This window comes from Podarcis melisellensis (assembly GCF_964234715.1).
Source record: "Podarcis melisellensis genome assembly, chromosome: 4".
NCBI lineage: Eukaryota > Metazoa > Chordata > Lepidosauria > Squamata > Lacertidae > Podarcis > Podarcis melisellensis.
Window position 1 is genome coordinate 20,412,504 of NC_138531.1, and position 22,342 is coordinate 20,434,845.

Genomic DNA, 22,342 nt, shown 5'->3' on the forward strand with positions numbered 1-22,342 from the left:
AAGGCATGCAAGCTCCACCCCCCCCCCAGTCGTTCTTAGACTCCTTATTGGGTGAGCAACACAGCCAAGTAACACAGTTGGAGCCTCCCTCCTCCCTGGTCAGCAGGGAGGGAGGGAGAGGAGCTGCTTCCTTTGAAACCCAGGAAATTTAAGGGACATCATCAATAAGGGACAGCAGAGGGACATGATGCTGGGATAAGGGACTGTCCCACTAAATAAGGGATGCTTGACAGCTATGGAAGTAAGCCCAAGGTATGTTGGTCACAGAATTCACCTTTTCTTAATAATTACATCTTTATTTAGGTTCAGCGTGCACAGAATGCTGCATATAGCATGTATGTGGGAGTCTTTTTTGGATACTAGTTGCACTGGGAGGAATGCAAAAAAATTTTTTTTGACAAAAATGGATAAATTCCTCGCAGTGCAAATAGCAGCTTCAACGAATGTTTTTCAACAGGACACCAGAAGGCAGGAAAGGGTTAAAGTCCCCCCTCCCTGCATGCTGTGATCCCATTAATCCTTCTCTTCATTTGCATTTTTTAAATAAAAAAACCCCTATGCATTTAACCCACCAGTTTGGGTCCCAGTTTAACAGATGCAAGAGACCACATATCAGAAGTGCTGTTGTCTGAAAACTTGTGCATTTCCTTCCCCATTCTGCCAGCTGACCTCCTTCTTGACCCGCAAAAGCTTTGCCATTCCTTTCTCCCCTGCCAAGTTATGCGGTGGTTTCGCGATGCGCACAAATAAATGATCAAGCTCCCCGGGACATCCGCTCCAACACGTTTGAAGTCAAAGCTTCAGGCGATGCAGACTTTGGCAAGATCAAGACGTTGGTATTTGAGGGAAGAACCTTGTTTTTAATCCAGAGTTCACCAGTCACCTGCCAGGGTCACCTGAGAACTGCCGAAGGATTGTACGTGCGAGGCTGCTCAGAAATTGCCGTTTCAAATATCTAAAGTCTGCAACGCACACCTGAGTTTTGGTTTCTGAACGTGCAGGTGGCAAGAGACACATGTGATGCAGCTCTCTGTTCAGACACACGTATTTATACAGCGATTTCCTTAAGAGCTCTAGGATCATCTCACGAATCCTTCCAGCAACCTGCACTGTGGGCCAATATTGCTATCAGCATGTTGCAGACCCAGGGGACTGAGGTTGAGAGAAACAGTGGTGGGTTGGGGTTACTTGGGATATACCTGTCTTGAACCACCTAGCCAAGTATCCACGATGCATCTAAAACAAGCAGGACAAACATTTCACATGATGTGAATAAATGCAGGCATACAGTGTGCAAGTTTATTCTCTTATAAATTGTGTGTGCAACTTGTGAAGCAAAGTCATGACACAGACTGTCTATGCAAAGAGGTATTCAAAAGTTAAACAAATGAAGGGGATGACAAACACTCTCCTTGGCTGTAAGGTAGGGTTGCCGTATTTCAAAAAGTAAAAAAACAGGGACAATGAAATTCCAGGACAAACCTAAATTTCCTGCATCCAACTTCAGAGAGTTCCAATATGTCCTAAGGGACAATGTGTTAAATAAAGGGTAAGATGCAAGCACATATAAAACGCTCCAAGAACACAGAGCCAGCTGTTCTCAAACTGATCTCGTTTGCTGACAGGGATCAACAATGGTTGGGCAATCACACATACAAATTATTTGGATGTCAAGGAGATAAATAGCTATACAACTTTTAGAAGACATCTGAAGGCAGCCCTGTATAGGGAAGTTTTTAAAGATTGATGTTTTCATATGCTTATATATTTGTTGGAAGCAGCCCAGAGTGTCAGGGGCAATCTAGTCAGATGAAAGGGTACAAATATTATCATCATCATCATCATCATCATCATCATCATCTTCCCCTGCCCCTCAGTGTCCGATGACATATTGCATTCCAAAAAGCACATACAGTGGTACCTCGGGTTACATACGCTTCACGTTACAGATGCTTCAGGTTACAGACTCTGCTAACCCCGGCTTAAGAACTTTGCTTCAGAACTGAAATCATGCTCCGGTGGTGCGGCGGCAGCAGGAGGCCCCATTAGCTAAAGTGGTGCTTCAGGTTAAGAACAGTTTCAGGTTAAGAACGGACCTCCGAAACAAATTAAGTACTTAACCCCGAGGTACCACTGTACATGAAAAGGTAAAGTTACACAGGAATATAATATTCCTATTTGCCTCACGGAGCTACAATTCTCAGAGAGGTTAACAGTCAATCCCTAAGGAATTTTGGGAACTGTACCTCTGTGAGGGAAATAGAGGGCTCCTGACAACTCTCAGAGGTCTTCACAAACTATACTTCCCAGGACTCTTTAGGAGAAACCAGAGCTTATTTTTTCAGCTGGAACTCACCAGAAAGTTTCGACACCTCTCAGGTGGATGTCGTTTCTGTTATAAAAGAACAAGGTTGATGTTCATGGTGAGCTCTGGCACCTCATATTCTAGAAAAATAGCACTGGGAGAAACCGCTGCTGTTTAAAACGGTATGATACTGCTTCAAATGGAGCCTGAGACGGTTTGTCCTCGCAGCTTTTTTTCTTCTTAGGGGTCGTAAATGTAATTTCTAGTCCACACTTTCAAAAATGAGCCACGAATGATCAAGATGCTAAACTTGCATGCTTTTCCTTCTCCTCTCACTATGCATGGCTGATACAGCTCAGCTTGAGAACCTTTGTAATATGGGTCCCTCACTGTTTTATCTGCCAATGTGGTTACCTGCTAGTGCCAGATTTCCATATAAGCTAAACAAGCTATAGCTTTGGGCCCCACTCTCTTGGGCCCCCCAAAAAATTAAAGGGGAAAAACTGGATAAAATACATATTTTGTTATGTGCAAATTGCTTTAGATACCTATTAGCTCCATAAATTACCATATAACATATATTCAACACAAAAAACAGCGATAATTTTTTGACAAAGGACAGCTGGACATATAAAGGGCCCCATTACCTTCAGTAGCTTAGGGCCTCACCAAACCTAAATCCAGCCCTGTTACCTACCTACTCCAAGACTGGGAGGTTAAGCAGGTTGTACACCGAAAACAAGAACATCTGTATTTGTAAAGAAGGCTGCCATACACCCGGAAAATCCCAGACATCGCCGGGATTTTGATCCCAAAAATGACACCTGGACGGATTTTTTACTGTTCATTCCAAATGTTGTAGGACAAGCCATTCTGCAAGTGGTTGGGGGTTTTTTTGCCAGTTTTCTTTAAACTAGCAGAAAAACTTTGTTCAAAAAAGAGAGAAAAAGAGAGAGGAGAGAGAGAGAGAGAGAGAGAGAGAGAGAGAGAGAGAGAGAGAGAGAGAGAGAGAGAGAGAGAGAGAGAGAGAGAGAGAGAAAGAAAGAAAGAAAGAAAGAAAGAAAGAAAGAAAGAAAGAAAGAAAGAAAGAAAGAAAGAAAGAAAGAAAGAAAGAAAGAAAGAAAGAAAGAAAGAAAGAAAGAAAGAAATGTTTTTGTCCGGATTTTCACTTTCTGAAATGCAGCAATCCTGCACAAAAAGATGTTGCATTTGGGCTAGGGGATTTCTCAGTAGCTGAAATCCGAAAGCGTCCCACCTTGGCTCGATATTTCTCTCCCCACTTTCACCCCTCCCATTTCCCCGCTCAGTCCGATGACAGTTAGGTGAGAAAAGCTGCCGACAGCTATTGTCAGCGCTGCGTTTCAGCCCTGCGGTGACTGGTGCCATTTCTGCGCTGGTCGCATTCCACGCAGAGGGGAAGTCGAGGAAGATGGGGTTATAAAAGGGAAAGGCTTTCGACATTCCATATCCTCCTCTCATTTGCCAATTCGGAAAGCTGCCTCACAAATAGGTCACTCATTAAATGCTTATATAGCTGGATTGAGGAAGGCCACTTCTCCGGAGAACAACGGAAGAGAGGAAAGTGGTTTATTGAGCCTTCTGGGTGGTCACAACGGTCAAGAAGAAACCCAAGCTTAATGAACTCATTACCCTTCAGGTCCTCATACGGATACTCATTACGCAACTGGTTATTTACCCTGTGTAAATATCTGTGGGCATTTTTTTTCTCTCGTCCATGTTCTGTACTCAAGTCAAAAGAGAGGGAGGTGTCTTATTTTGTTTTTTTAAAAGTTGGCTCCTGATCTTGCAAAGTCCTTCGGTTCCCCTGTATCTGATAACTAAAAGAACACTATTAAATTCTAGTGGAGCGGTCGGAAACGAGAAGGGAAATGACCGGTTCCGACCAAAGGTCACAGTTAGAAAGATTTCCCAATAAACGAATGCCGAGAACTGCAGGCTTAACAAACTAGGGTGCCCAGAATTCTTTGAGGGTTTGGGGGGAATGTGGTTTGAATGTGCTTTGAAGCTATAATGTGTACACAATCAGAAGGGGGAAAATGTGTGTCTGTTTCCAAAATCAGCATCTCAGGTGAGTTTGAAAACAATTAAAGCAAGATTCCTGCATTCAGAATGCGGCAGCTAGACTGGTGACTGGGAGTGGCCGCCGGGACCACATAACACCGGTTCTGAGAGATCTGCATTGGCTCCCAGTACGTTTCCGAGCACGATTCAAAGTGTTGGTGCTGACCTTTAAAGCCCTAAACGGCCTCGGTCCTGTATACCTGAAGGAGCGTCTCCACCCTCATCGTTCAGCCCGGACACTGAGATCCAGCGCCGAGGGCCTTCTGGCGGTTCCCTCATTGCAAGAAGTGAGGCTACAGGGAACCAGACAGAGGGCCTTCTCGGTAGTGGCGCCCGCCCTGTGGAACGCCCTCCCATCTGATGTCAAAGAGATAAAGAATTATCTGACATTCAGAAGACATCTTAAGGCAGCCCTGTTTAGGGAAGTTTTTAATATGTAATGCTGTACTGTTTTTAACACTGATTGGGAGCCGCCCAGAGTGGCTGGGGAAACTCAGCCAGATGGGCGGGGTATAAATAATAAATTATTATTATTATTATTATTATTATTATTATTATTATTATTATTAATTATTATTATTATTATTATTATTATTATTGCAGGGGGCTGGACTAGAGCACCCCTACGATTCTATTTTATTCTGCATCAGGAAGTTTCTCCCGCGTTTGATCTCGCTGCACACATAGACGTCATAAACGCATACAAATCTGTTTCCTTGAGCCAACGACAGCCTCTCCTCCGAACCTGCCTCACAGGATTGTTGTACATAAAAAAAAATGTGTGAGGGAAGGGATCACGTGCAACACCTTCCACGGAAAAATGGAATGAAATTAAAATCAAGCTGCCTCAAGTCACTGTTGGGGAAATAACAACAACAATGGAAACTGTGAAAACAATCAAGAACATACCAGAGAGTAAATCCTATTGAAGCCTGGGGGACTTAGTTCTGAGTCAAAATGCTTAGGATTGCAGTGTAAGGCTGCCCAGTGTTGACCCATTTACCTGGGAGTAAGCTCCATTGAATACAGTGGGACTTCCTTCTCAGCAGACAGTGTAAGGCTCCATTTGCAAGAAAGGAATCGACACTCCCACCCATTTCCTACAAAATCGCTGGCTGCCGAAGCATTGCAATTAAAGAATTTAAGGTGGATTGGTGACCTTTTCTGTCAAAATCATAGGAAGGGTTTTCTTCGCCAGTTTCACCATTTCCGATATTTTATTTGCAGTATAAACAGGGCTCCATTTTTGCGCACCCACACACACTTTTTATTGTTCTCCGACGATTTCCGCCCGGACACTGCTTGTGGCTGCAGTATTCCGGATAAAATTCCTGACATATGGCAATCCTAGGGATGGGGGACTCCAATAGTTAACATTTCTGCTCATCGTAGCAGAGAGTGGTGCACTTTGGGAATGTACAGAATTGGACGCCACTTAATTCCTGTCTGTGACGTCAACTCTTTATTCAGAAAAACCAAAACAGCACAGGCCTCATGATCCCAGCAACTCTTCCTAGGTCTTGCCCCAATGAGGCCGTTGTGAGGAATGAAGGTCCCCACCTTCCCACCGTTATCTAAGATTCCTCCCTCAGCAACCAGAGGCTCCTTTTCCTCATTTTTCTTGTCTCCCGTGTTCTGGAAGACCAGGGAGGAGGGCAACTAGACACAGAAGGAGGGGTAGACTCCTTGGCTTCTCTCCTCTCCAGTCTCTGCTCCCGCCTAGGAGTCTGGACTGCTCTCTGCCACGGTCTCTTCCTGCTCATTAAACCCTGTTGCCTCGTCAGCTTCTGACACCTCCTCCTTCCAGTCTGCTCCCTCTCCTCTCTCTGACCACTCACCATCATCCCACCACCAATCCCCTGGCTCTTCAGCCTTCTTCCCTTGGGGGTTCCCTGACTGGTGCTCCACAATAAAAATACCAAATCTTAAAAGCCAACCCACATTTACAAGACTTCTCAAAACATCCAATACCCATAAGTTATGATAGAGCTGATGTCTGTCAGGATTTTCCCCAGACATTACCGGGATTACAAAGGTAGAATTTCCAAAAGGCGGTGCTGGATCTTAGACAAGTTAAATGAAAAATCGTGTTTTTGTAAAACACCACCACCACACCTCAACAACTTTGGGGTTTTCCTTAAAAGGCCTTCCCCAAAAGACTTTCAGGGTGTCTTGGCAATCCTAAACTATGAGCCTACATCTCGTTACATGTGCACAAGTCCCATTCAAGTACGTCTCCCCAATTGATGGAGATTCTGTATAGGAGTCAATCCAACGACAGATTTAAACGCTTCCTATGATACTAGTAGCTTAATATAGAAATAAAAAAAAGCAGGACTTTCTGCCAACATGGCAATAACAAGAGACTACAGCCAAAAACCATTAAAATGTTCAGAAGAGATCGTCTAAGTCCTGTTTATTTTATTTTCCTCAAATAACTCTTTACAAGAACAATGTCTACTAATCCCTCGGCTTTAATATTTGTCTGAAGAGAGAACAAAATGAACTTGAGATAAGTTCATAGATATCCAAAACTGAAGTCAAAGAACAAAACTTTATGAATGGGCTGTTTAAGGTTCTGCTATTTTGATCTCTGATGCAGAAGGACTTTTGGTCCCAGGAACTGAAATGCCTGTTTCAAATGTAAAACAGATTATTTTTAAAATCTACTGTATTTTTCGCTCTATAGGACGCACTTTTTCCCCTCCAAAAATGAAGGGGAAATCTGGGTGCGTCCTATGGGGCGAATGCAAGCTTTCGCTGAAGCTTGGAGAGCGAGAGGGGTCGGTGCGCACCGACCCCTCTCGCTCTCCAGGCTTCAGGAAGCTATCAGCAAGCCTGGGGAGCCCACGGGAGTTCCCGCAGGGCTCCCTAGGCTGCGGATAGCAGTCTGCTTCCCGGAGCGCGGGGCGCGCTGAAAGCAGAGTGCCCGGCGCTTCGGGCTGACATCGGGCAGCCACACAAGCTTGGGGGACAGCGGGGAGGCGAAGCGCCGCCATCCCGCTATTCCCCGACCTGGTTTGGATTCCCTGACCTGGTTTTGGGGGGGAAATAAAGGGGGGAAATTCCTTTATTTCCCCCCCCCCCAAAAAAACTAGGTGCGTCCTATGGGACGAAAAATTCGGTATATTTAATATCAAACGTCTGTTAAACTTTATACTTAAATCTCTTACAAACCAAATCCATGACCCTCTATTAAAGCAACTACTCTATTCCCAACTCAAGAATGGAAAGTGTAATGCTGGTGGTCAGCAAAAGAGGTTCAAAGACTCTCTCAAGGCAAATCTTTAAAAATGTAGTCTAAACACCGACAATTGGGAAACACTGGCCTGCGAGTGCTCCAATCGGAGAACAGCTTTTACCAAGGGTGTCAGGACGAAAGGGAGAAACCAAGCCAAGAGGAAGCCGTGTTTGGCAAACCTTCAGCTACTACCCAGAAACCTATGTCCCCACTGTGGAAGGATGTGTGGATCCATAACTGGCCTCTACAATCACTTACAGACTCACTGTTAAGACCATATTCATGGAAGACAATCTTACTCAGCTATGAGTGATCGCCAAAGCAGCAGCTTTGATCTAACTAAAAATACCACTCACACAAGTATGTCCGTTCTCTCTCTCTCTCTCTCTCACACACACACACACGTTTACAAATCCTCCACAACACTGTAACAAATTTATAGTTTTAAAAATGGAACCAAGCAGAAAGAATCCAGACAAACCATTTGACCTGATAGAAACTGCAGCAGTTTCCTAATGTGCAACATAAAACCAGGAGCCTTTATTCCAAAACAAAAACTTTTATTCACCTGCCTCTTATGAGAACAAATAATGCAAAAAAAAAGGAAGATAAATAAGAGAGATAGAGAGGAGAGAAAATCATAGAAAAAATACTGATGAATTCAGAGAGAAACACATGGGAATTCCCCAGAGAATCTTGTTTTCATGAAAAGCAGTAGTGGGCTTTTGCTTTCAAACTCTTCGGCCTTTTTTTTAAATTATTATTAATCCTGAAATATTAAAGAATATAAACCTTATGCATACAATAGATACAAAATTGGATACAGCACTAAATGAGACATATAATTCCTCTACACATTAGTATTAAAAATGCAAGAGTTCAAATTAAGAAACAAACAAAAGAATAAATGTGCATCTACCACTCCCCAAACGCAGAGTGATTAGTGATTGGCAGCAACTGAGATGAGAGCTGTTTGTGGATATCTGGGAGATTTTGTCCCCCGTCATGCCAGAGTGCAGAGTCCCAGAGATGTTTGGGGAAGAAACACATGTGCTTCAACATTTGCCTCCCCATAAAAAGCCCTAGATATATTCCTTTGCATGGGAGGGCCATCATTACTATGGTGCAGATACCACTGATGGCGAATTGCTTGTATTTTTGCAAGGAAAATGAAAATGTGCCCAATGGAATTGACCTAAACTTAACATCATTCCTGTGAAAGCATGGCGAGTAACCTTTGGGGTTAAGGAACGGTGATTATGGAAATACTCCCACAAAACACAACGACAAGGAAAACTGACACTCCGGCTTAAAGAACTAGGTTGTTCACCCACTGGTGGTGTGCAGTGTCTGTTCCTTTCACCTGGAATGGAGCAGGGCTCCTTGACAAACTCACCTAGAGGAGTGGAGGGTGTGCAGTCGGAGTCAGAGAGTGTACAGTCCTGATCTCCAGTTAGAGCCAATGATTGCAGGGCGAGAAAAAGGAGTGGGGTAGAGGTCTACCTACCTAGGAAAAAGTGCAGGACCAGACTAGCAATTATCTTACGCTAGCCTTTCCAATGAGATGATGAACATGACAGTGAAACGAGTGTAAGATTTCCCCCCCTGCAGGACCGGGACTCAAAATCCATCAATTTGTGCCCTTAAGGAAACATCATTGTTCTGATGCACATCTTAATTCTTTTGGCTCTGTACAGATTCTTGCCAAAAGCTTTCTTGCAGGGCTTAACGCTCACAAAGTTACACAGCCCCAAAGACCTGTATGCACATCAAACTGGTAAGACATTGGAGAAGAAGTGATATTGCTAATATTTTGCCATTGTTTGTAATCCGGACACTTCTTTTTGAAGCGTAAGGGCTGGTGGGAATGTTTTGGGAGCAGCGCAGCCACTGATCCAACATGGCTCAATCCCATGTTGCTCTGCTAAGGCAGAAATAATGGAGAGGCCACAGAGGAAGAGAGAGAGCAATCCCATTACTCCCTGATCTGATAACTGAGGCTACTGCTCCCATCTCTCATCTGGTTTCCTAGATCACTAGAACAGCATGGGATGGTGTTACACTTTCCTGTAACATAATTATCAGATCAAATATTGGGACTTTACGAACTACAGCACATGCAGATTTTTTTACTGTATATGCATACTTTAAGAATCTGTTCAAATTGGGCTTAAAATGGCAGTGATTAAGGCTACTGCTTTTATGGCCCACATCTATGTAGGGGGAGACGGGACCCAAATTCACACCAGTGTAAGAGAGGTGCACTAGGGAAACCTTGGTTAGCCCTCGACAGCTTTTCAATGTGTGTTTATAGAACTACATATCATGTGATAGAGCAGTTTTTATGTGCATAATTGGATGAATGCAATTTACATACTAACAGAGTCTGAGTGGCTTACTGTGAGTCATTCAGTACAAATTACTTGTACTTAATGAAACTTCTGTTAAGTAGATAGTACATAATACTGTGAAAACAAGTTACCACTTTAAATCTTCCAGATACAAAACACAAATTAGTCAAGTCTGGCTGTATTCAACTGCTTAGCAGACCATATGCATGGAATTTATTCTTTTTAAAGTTCTTGTTAAATTAGCACATATGCATATGTGCAAGACAAAAGGCAATGCTTAATATAAATATTTAGTGGAATGAACAGAAATGGCACTTAAGCATAGACCACCCTGTCATTCCCTAAGCGGCAAAAAGATCCTGCTTCAAATTTATCTCCTGCTTCTAGTAGTCGTCTTCCCCTATTCGCTTGGAAGGTTACAGATTGGCTGGAAGTTCACATTGGTATGAGAAAGGAATGTCTGGTCGATGCAGTCTGGGAATAAAAGAAAAGAGCTGTATTTTAGTTAACTAAAAAAATCAGCGGGATAATCAAACAACATATTTAACAATACTGCATTCTGAAATATGTATGTGAATATAGTCTCTCGGGGATATTTCAGTACATGGAGAATTTTTCACCGTTACAACAAGAACTCCAGTAGAGGCAAATTAGTTTCTGGGCTAAGTTAAAGGTGCTTTAATCTTTAATACCCCATATGCTTTTCCCCTGTGGTATCTGAGTGAGCATTTTCCCCCTGCATTCGTTCCCAGGTGTTAAGTACAGGAAGCAAGGCTTTTCCTGCAGGTGTAACCACCATCAGAAATGTGACTGGCCACCACCTTAGGGTGGTGGCCAATTATTGTGGAATTCCCTTCCTTCAGAAAAACTCAAGATTCATTTAGTTGCCCCTTCTAAAGCCCATGGGAATCTCTCTGTTTGGAAACATCTTAGGTTTGTAAACCCTTGGGAGACACGGTTTACAGACTGCTACCTATTCCATGTCAAGGGATGCGGGTGGCGCTGTGGTCTAAACCACAGAGCCTAGGGCTTGCCGATCAGAAGGTCGACGGTTCGAATCCCCACAATGGGGCGAGCTCCCATTGCTTGGTCCCTGCTCTTGCCAACCTAGCAGTTTGAAAGCACGTCAAAGTGCAAGTAGATAAATAGGTGCTGCTCTGGCGGGAAGGTAAACAGCGTTTCCGTGCGCTGCTCTGGTTCGCCAGAAGCGGCTTAAATCATGCTGGCCACACGACCCGGAAGCTGTACGCCGGCTCCCTCGGAAAATAAAGCGAGATGAGCGCAGCAACCCCAGAGTCATCCACGACTGGACCTAATGGTCAGGGGTCCCTTTACCGATTCCATGTCAAGAATGGTCAGACACTCAGCTGTTTTTATTGAGAATTTATGCTATGATGTTGTTTTCACCTATGCTTTAAGGGCTCCAGTCAGTTATACATTTTGAAAACAAGCACACCGCTCATTTACATTGTTCTGAAGCCATATTAAATTGGTTGGTCTACATTCTTATCTGCAGCCCCTGAATTATATTCAGACTTTGATACAAAGAGTAATAACAGATTAATACTAGATTATAGTATAGTATAGTAGATTATAACAGATTAATACTGAATATTGATAACTATTTAAGTGTGAAGATAATCTTTGCCTTAAACACATCTTCACCACACTATATTTGGGGGCCCTTTCTTCATTTTATCCCTTCCATGCATCTATGTATAATACTATAGCTTTTGTGGTCAGTTTAGGGGCATGATACTCTGGGGATGTTAAACTCTGGACAATATCATTTATATATAAACTAAATAGTGTGGGAGCTAGGATGCAACCTTGCTTAACTCCCTTTGTGGCTGGTACGGATCCTGTGAGCTGCCCATTTGTAGAGCAACACACTTTCAGCACTGTGTTTTTATACAGACATTTAACAAAGAGCAACAATATTTTTATCTATACTTGGAAGAGTTCAGCTTATCCCACAGTCTTACTCAAGAGACTGAATCAAATGCAGCTTTCAGATCAATGAAATCTGCATATAGCACACCACCTGGTTTCTTAACATACTTATCTATAAAATGGGCTAGTAAAAAGCAATGGTCTATAGTGGATCCGCCTCGTCTAAATCCTGCTTGCTCTTTGGCAAAAATAGCTCCATCGGTTATCCAATCAACTAGCTTATTGTAAAGATGCTTTGTATATAATTTGCTAATTACAGGTAGCAAACTAACTGGTCTATAACTAGCATGCAAGGCCCTTTTTGAATATAGGGATGACTACCGCTGTGGCCCAAACTTCAAGAAATAACCCGGATGAATCAATAAATCAGACTATTGTGCATTTAAACTACTCTGTCCTTTCCTCCCCACCCCCACCCCATGAAAGACCCTTCCGGAAAGTGAACATTGTGCATGCCACCTCTCTCTTCCTTGAAATCCCTCCTTACAACCCACCTTTTCCACATGGCTTTTTGTTTATCCTCTTAATCCTCATCCAAACTTCAAGTGTTTGCAACAGCATTTGCCCACATTCTTCCCTCTTCTGTTGTCCCCCCCTCCCCACTCTCCCTTTTAGATTTTAAGCTCCTTGGGAAACAGGAACCCATCTACATTGCTGGCATAATTCTGTAAGGCACCACTGCACACTGACGGTACAGTTTAAACATCCTCTTCCTTGTCCAGGGAGATGAGCATGTTTGGAAAGAGTCAGGACTGTGATATGAATATTATACTAGGACCACAAGTGTTGCAAAGGGAAACCTCTCATTCAAATCGCACTTTGGCAATGAACTTGCAAGCTACTTTTATGCCCCTTGCTATTTTCTTAGCCCGCATGACACACACTCCCAAACTGAAACATGGGATAATAATGCCGGTCTAACTTGCATTTTTGTCAGAAGTCCTTGCAAAAGCCTTAAGATAAGTGATCTGGAAACTGAAAAGGGAATGCAAATATCATGGGCAACGTTCAATGGGATCATACTACCATCAGTTAAGGCCTGGTATGTCTCTTTTCTATAGAATGTGGGTTGAAGTTTAAATGCTCATGGACTTTGAAGACATAACAGTTACGCCTGCCAAATGTTAAAAAGGTGTTTAGGGAGTTGATTTATCCTCACTACAGAAGAGTCAGGCATTTATGCAGAGGCCTACAACATTTAATAAAGTTGGGGAAATGAGATATTAACAGCTTGCTTTTTCGTCAGAGGAATGCATGGGACTTGCTGGTTTTTTTTAAAAAAAGAATGGGGGAAACTCAACCCTGACGTTGCAGAAATAGGCTTGACAAACAAAGGCAACTATCAAGCAATATAAGGCAATATTTGTGCATGCATGCCCAAGTGTGCAAAATGGAGAAAGCAATTTCGCTGAAGGCATTTTCTGTGCCAAGTACTTACCTACGAAAGGAGCTACGGTGCTTACCTCTAGTACAAGAAGAAAAATCTTGTTCTATGAGCAGCTGCCATACTTTCAGACATGTTTCTGACTTTCAGGTAATTAACAAAACCTCGGAAAAATAGGAGGAGACCTGAAAGCAGAGGTGCAATGTGAAACGTTGATTAAAAGATGCATTCTTATGCTAATTGAAAGGAAGCAAGCTTTCAACGATTTGCCATTTTACACGTTCAGTACGTATGCCAAGGAACTTTTATAGAGTCACAGTCACATCAACATACCTTGGCAAGTTCAAGGAAAGGGTGTTTTCCTAAGCTGGCTTTCTAAGTAGGAAGTCAGGGACTGTACAGAGAAGCTAAAAATATGCGGCAAGTAAGATGAAAGCTTAACTTTCCTATGCAATCAATCACAGTATCTCCAACAGGAACCTATATTAATTACTGAATCAATCAACGGCCTTAATTTTAATTAGACTTGAGTTTTACTCTTGCTTTTTCTGCCAAGGTATGTATGGGCTATATGGGCATTTATTTGCATCTATAAATTGCCGCTGTTTACATTTAGTTCTTATATTTTATTGTTTATGGGCCGTTTCAAGAAAGTTGGCATGGAATTTTAAAATAAAGTGGTAGGAATAAGATGTAAATAGTTGGGGTGATAGTTATGCCACAAGGCAAGATCACCAGCTGACCCAAGTAAGTGAGCCAAGCTTCGGATGTACAATGGATGCTCAAATACACTTAAAAGCCTTCTTTTCCCCAGCAACCTTCCCTGCAGCTGCCCCAGAAGCCTGAAGCTCGGCAGACAGCTTTTCAAAAGAAAATTGAGGGAACAGAAGCACTGTGTTCAGCAGCATAAAGCCCTTCCCCTTGCCTGAGTGAATAATGATTAATGCACAGTGCATTTCTAAGGCAAAAAGGATACCTCCATGGATTGAATACAAAGTGACAGGCACACTCGCATTCAAAACCATTCATATAGTCCAAGAAAATAATTATAAAAACTAGGTATCTTAAAAGAAAAGCTTATACGCAAACTTTGACCTTATATACTTGAATAGTCTTAGTTCAGTTATGATGCTGTGTTTTAAACATAATGAGATCAATTCAGAAACAAGCTTCATCTTATTCAGATTTAGAAAACGTAAAAAATAATTCAGAAAAATCTACCCTCTAACAGACTTCTATTTTTCTGACTTTTAAAAAGGAGCGGTGGTAAAACAAAGAGTATCAATGAAACCCACAGAGTATGAAAAATATAAAACAGATTTTCTAATAGAACGTTGAGGATAGGTATCAAATGACCCTTTGCATTAGCATGTTTGGGATTTTGCTTTTTAAAGTTAAATTAAATATTTAATTGATCAAACTGTATTTATTAAGGACTGGTGCCACATTCAAGCATGAACCGCCTCTTGTGAAAATTACTTTGTCTGTGAAGAGGCAATATGGAAATTCTATCTAACGTGCTTGATCTGTGATAAGTTCTACCACTGCTACAGTAAGCCCTTGATTTCAATGAGCATACATGTGCAAATTTACTGCCAATCTTTCTTAAACCCAGTTAGGATTGTTCTACGCAGTTATCAAGTTAGTTGGAAGTTCAGAAAGTAAAGTTTTTGATTGGGACTTACCAAGTACAAGAAATATCCACCAAAGCCAGTATTGTCCATTGAAATAACCAGTAAAGTAATCTGAGAACTGGAAGGGGAGAAAAGCCCCCAAACATGTTAGCTACATTTCAAATCATGCTTGTAACATATTAGGTTTACTGAAAATACATAACATTATTACAGAACATACACAACAAATAAATAAAAAATCACAATTGGTGCATTTGGGAAGACAAATATACTCTGTGCAGCTTTAGAATAAATGAGGAGTTATTTCTTTTACTTTCTTGCAAGCAAAGAAGTCTCAACCAACCTGTGAAAAAATGGTTTATTAAGCACTGCTCATTAGAATCAGACAGTCACCATAATAAAGGTTGCGTTTGTAAATCCGTCTCTCCCCCGCCCCCCCGCCCCGTGTCTGCCATCTCAAACACATTACAGGAGCCTGCTGCTTTCGATATTAACACCAAAAGTCACATTAGTTTAATCTTATCAGATGGGGATGTTTGGCTGACCCCACAAAAGGAGAGCTTTTGACCTTCTGTACACCCCCTGCTGATAATCGCTGCCAAGAATACCAGTTCCATAAAGACCCCTGATTCATTAAACTCTTTTCATTTTCAAACTAGATTCTCCTGCATTCAGTTCCCAGCAGTGAGCTGAACGCAGCTAAATGAACCTTGAAGGGCCAATTCAATCGTTCCTGTTAGCGAGCACGGTAGACAGTTTTGTCTTCTCTGTGATGTGGGAATCTGAACAGGCAGCTGGAGGGTAGGGTGCGATGGTTTTGGAGACAGGTATCTGGCCTTCAGCAGACTGCAGTCTGCATGCTTCACTGATAAAAAGGGTTGACTCAAATGTCTCCAAGAACTCAGCACTGTTACAGCCTGAAACTCAAAGTAACGCAGAAGGTGCACTGCAACTTTTAGAGGGTGGTAAGAAACAATTTAGCCAAGCAGGGGCTATTCAATCACTTCCTTCTCTGTTGCTACAATTGCTCCAACTTGCCAATCAACTCTAGGTTGTTTCGTGTCAGTAAATAATTGGCTAATTGGCTAATGCAGTATGTTAAGTCAAACATTTAAAAGAAACAAGGCAGGGCCAAATGCTCTTATAAATGATTACATAGCAGAAAAATAAGGCCAGTTTGCACATAATCATTTAAACTGGCTAATGGAGCATTTCCATTATTTAAAGCTTGTTAGTGTATTTATGGCATTTGCAAAAAGAAAACACAGTAAAAACAAAAATACTTCCAACAAAGTCTAACAATATGCCTTCATTAAATGCAGAAAAGCTTCCCACAGTATTACAACACATTCACTAAACTTTAGTAAGAGGTGGCCACATTATTATAGCTTGGCCAACTATGAGTGTCTCATAGGGCCATGAACAACCTGTTCCTGCCAACTGCAACCAAGCAGTACACTTGCCTCTGTTTTTGTGTGGTCCCACCTATTTATATCACCTAGATTTGGCATCATGACGCAACTGCAGTGCAGCAGAGGACGCACACTGGAAAGGGCTTGAGCCTGCTGTAAGTCCTGAGATTTCCCCAGGCTGTGGGCAAAAAGAGGGGAGCTACAGGAAACCCAAACAGGCCAGCAAGGAAGGTTTGTAATAGCTGTAGACAGAACAGGTCAAGTATCTGACATCTATTAAAATTCCCATGCCTGAGCAATTTTAAGGGGGTCTCTGCTGCTGTGTTAACTGCAACAGACTGCCTTTGCTCCCACTGCTTTCCTTTGGATGTGACCTACTTGTCTCACCTTTGCACCCTCTCAAAAATGTGGCAGGAGCAGGGAATCTGTGGCATCCTTAAGTAGCTGCTGGTGCCCATGTGCCCTAGGCGTGCCTAGACCCTCACGCCTAACCTGAGCCCAAATTTTAACATTAATAGCACTTAGAAAAGCTCTTAATGGTTTGGGGCAAAAAGGTAGCATGTTGTATCATTTATTGGGAGCTTCTGTACCCTGTCCCACAACAGCTTAAATACAATCAATTAAAAGAGTACACTTCCAGACTTCAGGCCAAAAAAATCCAAAATGAATGGCCCAAAATGAAAAAGGGATCTGAATGGAGGAGGGGGAAATCAAACTCAGAGACCAATTCTTAAATGTGAATAGTAGGTCTTATAATAATGATTAGCTAGAATGGAATACACAAACTACCAAGTTACTTGATAGACATGTTGTTCCTCTTGCCTAAATTGAATCATCTGTAGAAATAGCATCATAATAGTTCAATAAAATTAAAGCATTAAAAGATAACCAATTAAACAAAACAACTATAAAGGCAAAAGTTCCTATGTCATAAAAAACAACCACATAACTCAAATTTTCTTGCGTTAAACTACAACAAATTCTTGGTCCTTTAAGTAGATTCTTGATCAAAGTGGAAATAATTATCTGCCAATATTCATTTTAAACAAAAAAAAGTCCTTTTAAAATTCATTTTAAGACCTGTAATTGAAAGAGACTTACTCGAACAATGAGAATCCATTTGATCAGAGACAGCCCAAATCCACAGATGGCACCATATCTTCCTGCTATGGTGTTCGTTATACAGAACGATAAGCAAAATCCAATCCAGTTGAAAATGAAGGCCACTAAAATGAAACGAACGTCTCATTAAAACTTAATTGCATTTATTTTAGCCGAATTCATATGTGTGTGTGTGTCTGTATGTAAATTGACTTTATCAAGATACTTATTTAAGACTGTTTAAAAGGTAAAAGCAAACAATAAAAAAGAAACCGCTAAGAACGGAGAAGCAATGGAGTAGCTCGTAATATTTAGGGTGAACTGGGATGAACCAAATCAAAGTTCTAAGACATGGGTGAACGGTCTGGGAATCAGCATGTTTTTTACATGAGTAGAATGTGTCCTTTTATTTAAAATGCATCTCTGGGTTATTTGTGGGGCATAGGAATTCGTCCTTTTCCCCCCTTTCCCCCCCTTCAAAATATAGTCCAGCCCCCCACAAGGTCTGAGGGACAGTGGACCGACCCCCTGCTGAAAAAGTTTGCTGACCCCTGCTCTAAGGCTTCACAGACACTCCTGACAAATGTCCAGAGTGAGCAACTCTGAGGATCTCTCAATAAATAGCAAAAAGCTTGAGTCAAAAAAGTGTATTATGGACATATGGACTTCCTCACTTCTAACAAAGTTTCCCAATGAAAGATGACTTTAAAAGAAGCACTCATTGTTTTAATACCCCGGGAGGTCATCCAGAGATTTGAAGCAAGATGTCATCAACACGCAGATAACATCCAGGTGCACTTTCGCTTTTCATGCAAGACAGGTGAAACTGTAGGGATGCTAAACGGATGCCTGGATCTGGTAAGTGATGCATGAGGGCCAGAAACCTGAAATCCAGTCCAGACAAGATGGAGGTGGTGTTAGGAGGTGGTTTGTCTGCTCTAGGAGAAGTTCAACCTGTTCTTGATGGGATTGCATTCTCCTTGTCTTTGAAGCCCTGAGTAGCCTCCATAGCACGTAGCACATAGCAGCTTTCACCAGCTTTGGCTATGGACCAGCTCTAGCCCCTTCTGAACACATATACCCTGGCGATGATGAAACACTTAACAGGCTTTTTAGGTCACCAATTTCAACTCTATTTTTAGCTGGATGCTGGCTGTTCCATCTGTATTTTTCATTGAAGATATTTTACCCTTACATTGCTTTTAAGGATTTTACATTGCATGCCTCTCTGGAAATTTCTCTGTTAAAAGTGAGGGGTTTCAACTGCTGGGGATAAACACAACCCACTATCCAAAGATTAACAGATTTAATTGTCCTTTTCTTTCTAGAGGTCCAGAAATTGCAGGGAGGTTTTGTATTCCCCACCCCATTGCTCAATACTGCTAGACTGGAAAAGCAGCCTCCACAGTGGTGTGCTAAATATTTAAAGGAGCATCACGTCTTATGCCTTGTGCTAAAGAGGTGCACAAACTCACATTTCCATTTACAAGTGGCAAGTTCCATCATGTGGAGCTCTTATTTTCATTAGAGTACTCAGCTATTCGAGAAGCTGCTCCAGTTTCCCAGAAACATTAATCAGCGCTGTCAAAATGTAATTTTACTCTTCCACCAGTTCCTTGTTTACATCTAGATTGCACAACTTGCAACCCACCGAACTGAACATAGCCTAAAGGCCATATATGGTGACTACCCAGAGCTTGATAAATCTCCCGATTTTGCTGCCTGTGAAAATTCGGGGCGGCGAAACCATTTGGTTCATACGTGGCTCATCTGCTATGCTTGGGCAGTGCTGACCTGGCTGACATGAATTGAAAAAAGCCCCTGCCCCATTATCCTAATGCAGAGCTTTCCAAACTTTTCATGTTGGTGACACACTTTTTAAGCATGCATCTTTTCACGACACAGTAATTCAGTTTTACTAGCAAACCAGAGGCTTTCCAGCCACTGGAGGAGCACGGGGAGCGTTCGTGCGACACACCTACAGACTGCAGCTGACAAACTTAACGTGTCGCGACACACAGTTTGGAAAGCTCTGCTCTAATGTGATTTTTTTACTTTGCAAACAGCAGCCAAAGATATGCTTGTATAACATATCTGTAGTATTCAATTAAAATACAAACACAGAATCTAAAGACCTGCGTTATTGCAGTTAATTTCAAGTATCGACATGAATAGTTGCAAAACATTAAACACTTGTTGCATATAAGTTCTGAATGACAGCAGCTGCAATACAGAGAATTGTCACAGGATGGCAGTCACGTATCATGATCCACAGCAAGGACGGAAATTAATTTAACTTCAAAATAAGGAGCAATGTTCAGTGTGTGTGACACACTATGGAACTACTGGATTCAAATTACAATGCTTCAATTACTGTAAATTCAGAATCAGGTGCTTTTATCATAACACTGGTCTACTGGGGAGGAGGACAGGAGCTGGGTGAGAAAGATTATCATCCTACTCCACATATCAAGAGCCCAGCCTATGTTACTGATGTCAGTAAAAACTGATATTTGAGAGTACCATAATCAACCTACACTTTGCCTCCACTTATCCAGCCTCGGAAGTCAAGTGCAAATATATCATCGGCCGCTCATGGAGTTAAATTTGCTCAAACCGCATGTCAATGGCAACTCTTAACAACACAGATCTCTCTCAGGATTCTAACATGCTTTGCAATTTGATGCATAAGCCTAAAATCGTAAAATGTGAGTATCAAGGCTGGTTGTGGCTCCTTGTGGCGCACATGAATCTAGGTCAAACTGCAAATTGCCTCTGCCTAACGTGTGGAACAGCCCTCAGAAGAGAGCTAAATGATGAACAAGACTTTAATATATTTCTCTATTCTCCATTAGTAAATGCTGTGTCTTGCGTGGCTGGGAAAAGAGGATTCTTAGAATCATAGAACTGCAGAGCTGGAAGGGACAAGGGTCATCTACTCCAAACTCCTGCAGCGCAAGAATCTTTTTGCCTAACATGAGGCTGAAACCCATGATCCTGAGATTAGGAGTCTCATGCTCTACCAACTGAGTGACATCAAGAATCCTGCTGCATTTGCCATGGAGGAGGAACCTCTGGCTCAAGGTCTGAGTGTGTCCCCAGGACTCAATCCAGGCCCTGTGCTCCCCCTTCCCTCTACATCCTCCTCTGTCAATTTTGCCTAGCTGGAATGTGTCCTTGAACTACGATGAAACCTTTTGCATGTCTGAATGGAAGATGGACAGTGATCGGTGTCTGACCACACCCATCACTGGTATGCAACTGTCAGAAAGTTGTTTGCAATGAGAAGTGGCCCTTGGGCTGAAGGGTGTTCCCCACCCATGTCTCAAACAACTGCTGCTTACGAGGACACAAAGATGTATTACTTACTGAAAAAAGCCAACATGAAGATGCCATCATTGCCCACGCGAAGCTGGTCTGCGTCACTGAAATCGTCCCTTGGGGGATACTCTTCTTCCTTTAAGATGATGATGATGATTAATAAACACACATTGCATGGAATTAAATTAATACTTTTCAAACTACTAATTTAAGTGGGAGTAGGTATCTAGGTAAAAAACCAAGGTGAATAGATATGTACACTTCAGTTGCTTAGATTGCTTGTTCATAATATGTTATTTTTATTTATTAAGTGTACATGGCCACACATCAGTAAAATTCTGTGACTTACAAAATAAAAACTGAAATATTTAAAAACATAAAATGCAATAATTAGAAAAATAACTAAGAAAAAATCCCTAGTTCAGTATCATTTATTTTAACATTGTACTGAAGTCAAGCTAAACCTATTTACTGAAGTGTTTTTAAATTGCTTCATATACTAAGATTCCTAAGGACAAACAGAAAAACGGTATCATAAAAACAATCTAGTAATGGCAGGGTCGAATCTTATGGGTCTGGGAAAACTTGGGACAAGAAGTTATGTCTTTGTCAGATGCTCGAAGCAACTGACAGAGGACACTTCAGGTGCAGTGGAGGGATGCAGGATGCAGAACACAGGAGCAAGAATAGAAAATTCTGATTTTCCGCTTACTGCTTGAATGGGAAACATGCAACCTACTGGATGTTGCCAGACTACGAATTCCACCCTCCCTGGCCAAACCACGCTGGCACGGTTTGATGACAGTTGGAGTTCAGCAGCATCCACAGCCCCCATGGATTCCCTCCGTGCTGTGGGGTGTGGTATGAGTACAGGACTTTACAGAGGAAGGCAGTCCTTTAGGTAAATAACTTGTTAAGTCCTGTCTAACTCTGGAACAAGACCTTGAAAATGACCTGGCAGCTAACTGGCAACCAGTGTAGTTCTCTCTGTAATATGTTTGCAGCCATGTGCCCAACTCAACAACCTGGCTGTGGTGCGGTGTTCTGCACTGGCTACGGCTTGTGGAGCTGTCTCTTGAAAGGCACATTAAGGTAGTCCAGTTTGAGATTACCAACACACATACATCAGGCGGCTACGCTATCCTTGCTGAGGAAAAGGCACAGTTGGTGAACCAAATTAAGCTGGTAATAGGCATGCCTTGCCATTGATGTTACCCAGATCTCCCTTGGCAAAGATGGATCACAGAGCACACACACCCCCATGACACATCTGGTCTGTTAGAAGGAGTGCGGTCCCATACAGACCTGGGAACCACCCACCAACCAAGTCTCCCTCTTACCAAAGTATAGGCCAGGCTTCCTCAACCTCAGCCCTCCAGAAGTTTTGAGACTACAATTCCCATCATCCCTGACCACTGGTCCTCCTAGTTAGGGATCATGGGAGTTGTAGGCCAAAAACATCAGGAGGACCGAGGTTGAGGAAGCCTGGTATAGGCCCATGAATGGCTTCTCTATTCTCACCATTCCTAAACACTTCATCTCTTTCCCAAGCTAATGG

At 42.2% G+C, this 22,342-nt stretch overlaps 1 protein-coding gene across 4 annotated transcripts in view; it reads right to left on the reverse strand.

The window, feature by feature from the left end:
- Nucleotides 1-8,167: 8,167 nt before the first annotated feature.
- NDFIP2 (Nedd4 family interacting protein 2) overlaps nt 8,168-22,342 on the reverse strand; it is a 55,199-nt gene continuing 41,024 nt past the window's right edge. For all 4 annotated transcript variants that reach the window (XM_081908292.1, XM_081908290.1, XM_081908293.1 and 1 more), the window contains 5 exons: nt 20,833-20,920; nt 17,464-17,588; nt 15,002-15,068; nt 13,396-13,501; nt 8,168-10,453 (listed from right to left, as the gene is read on the reverse strand). In XM_081908292.1, the coding sequence (XP_081764418.1) occupies nt 13,398-13,501; nt 15,002-15,068; nt 17,464-17,588; nt 20,833-20,920 (384 nt within the window). In that variant the 3' untranslated portion in view covers nt 8,168-10,453; nt 13,396-13,397. The remainder of the gene's footprint in view (nt 10,454-13,395; nt 13,502-15,001; nt 15,069-17,463; nt 17,589-20,832; nt 20,921-22,342) is intronic.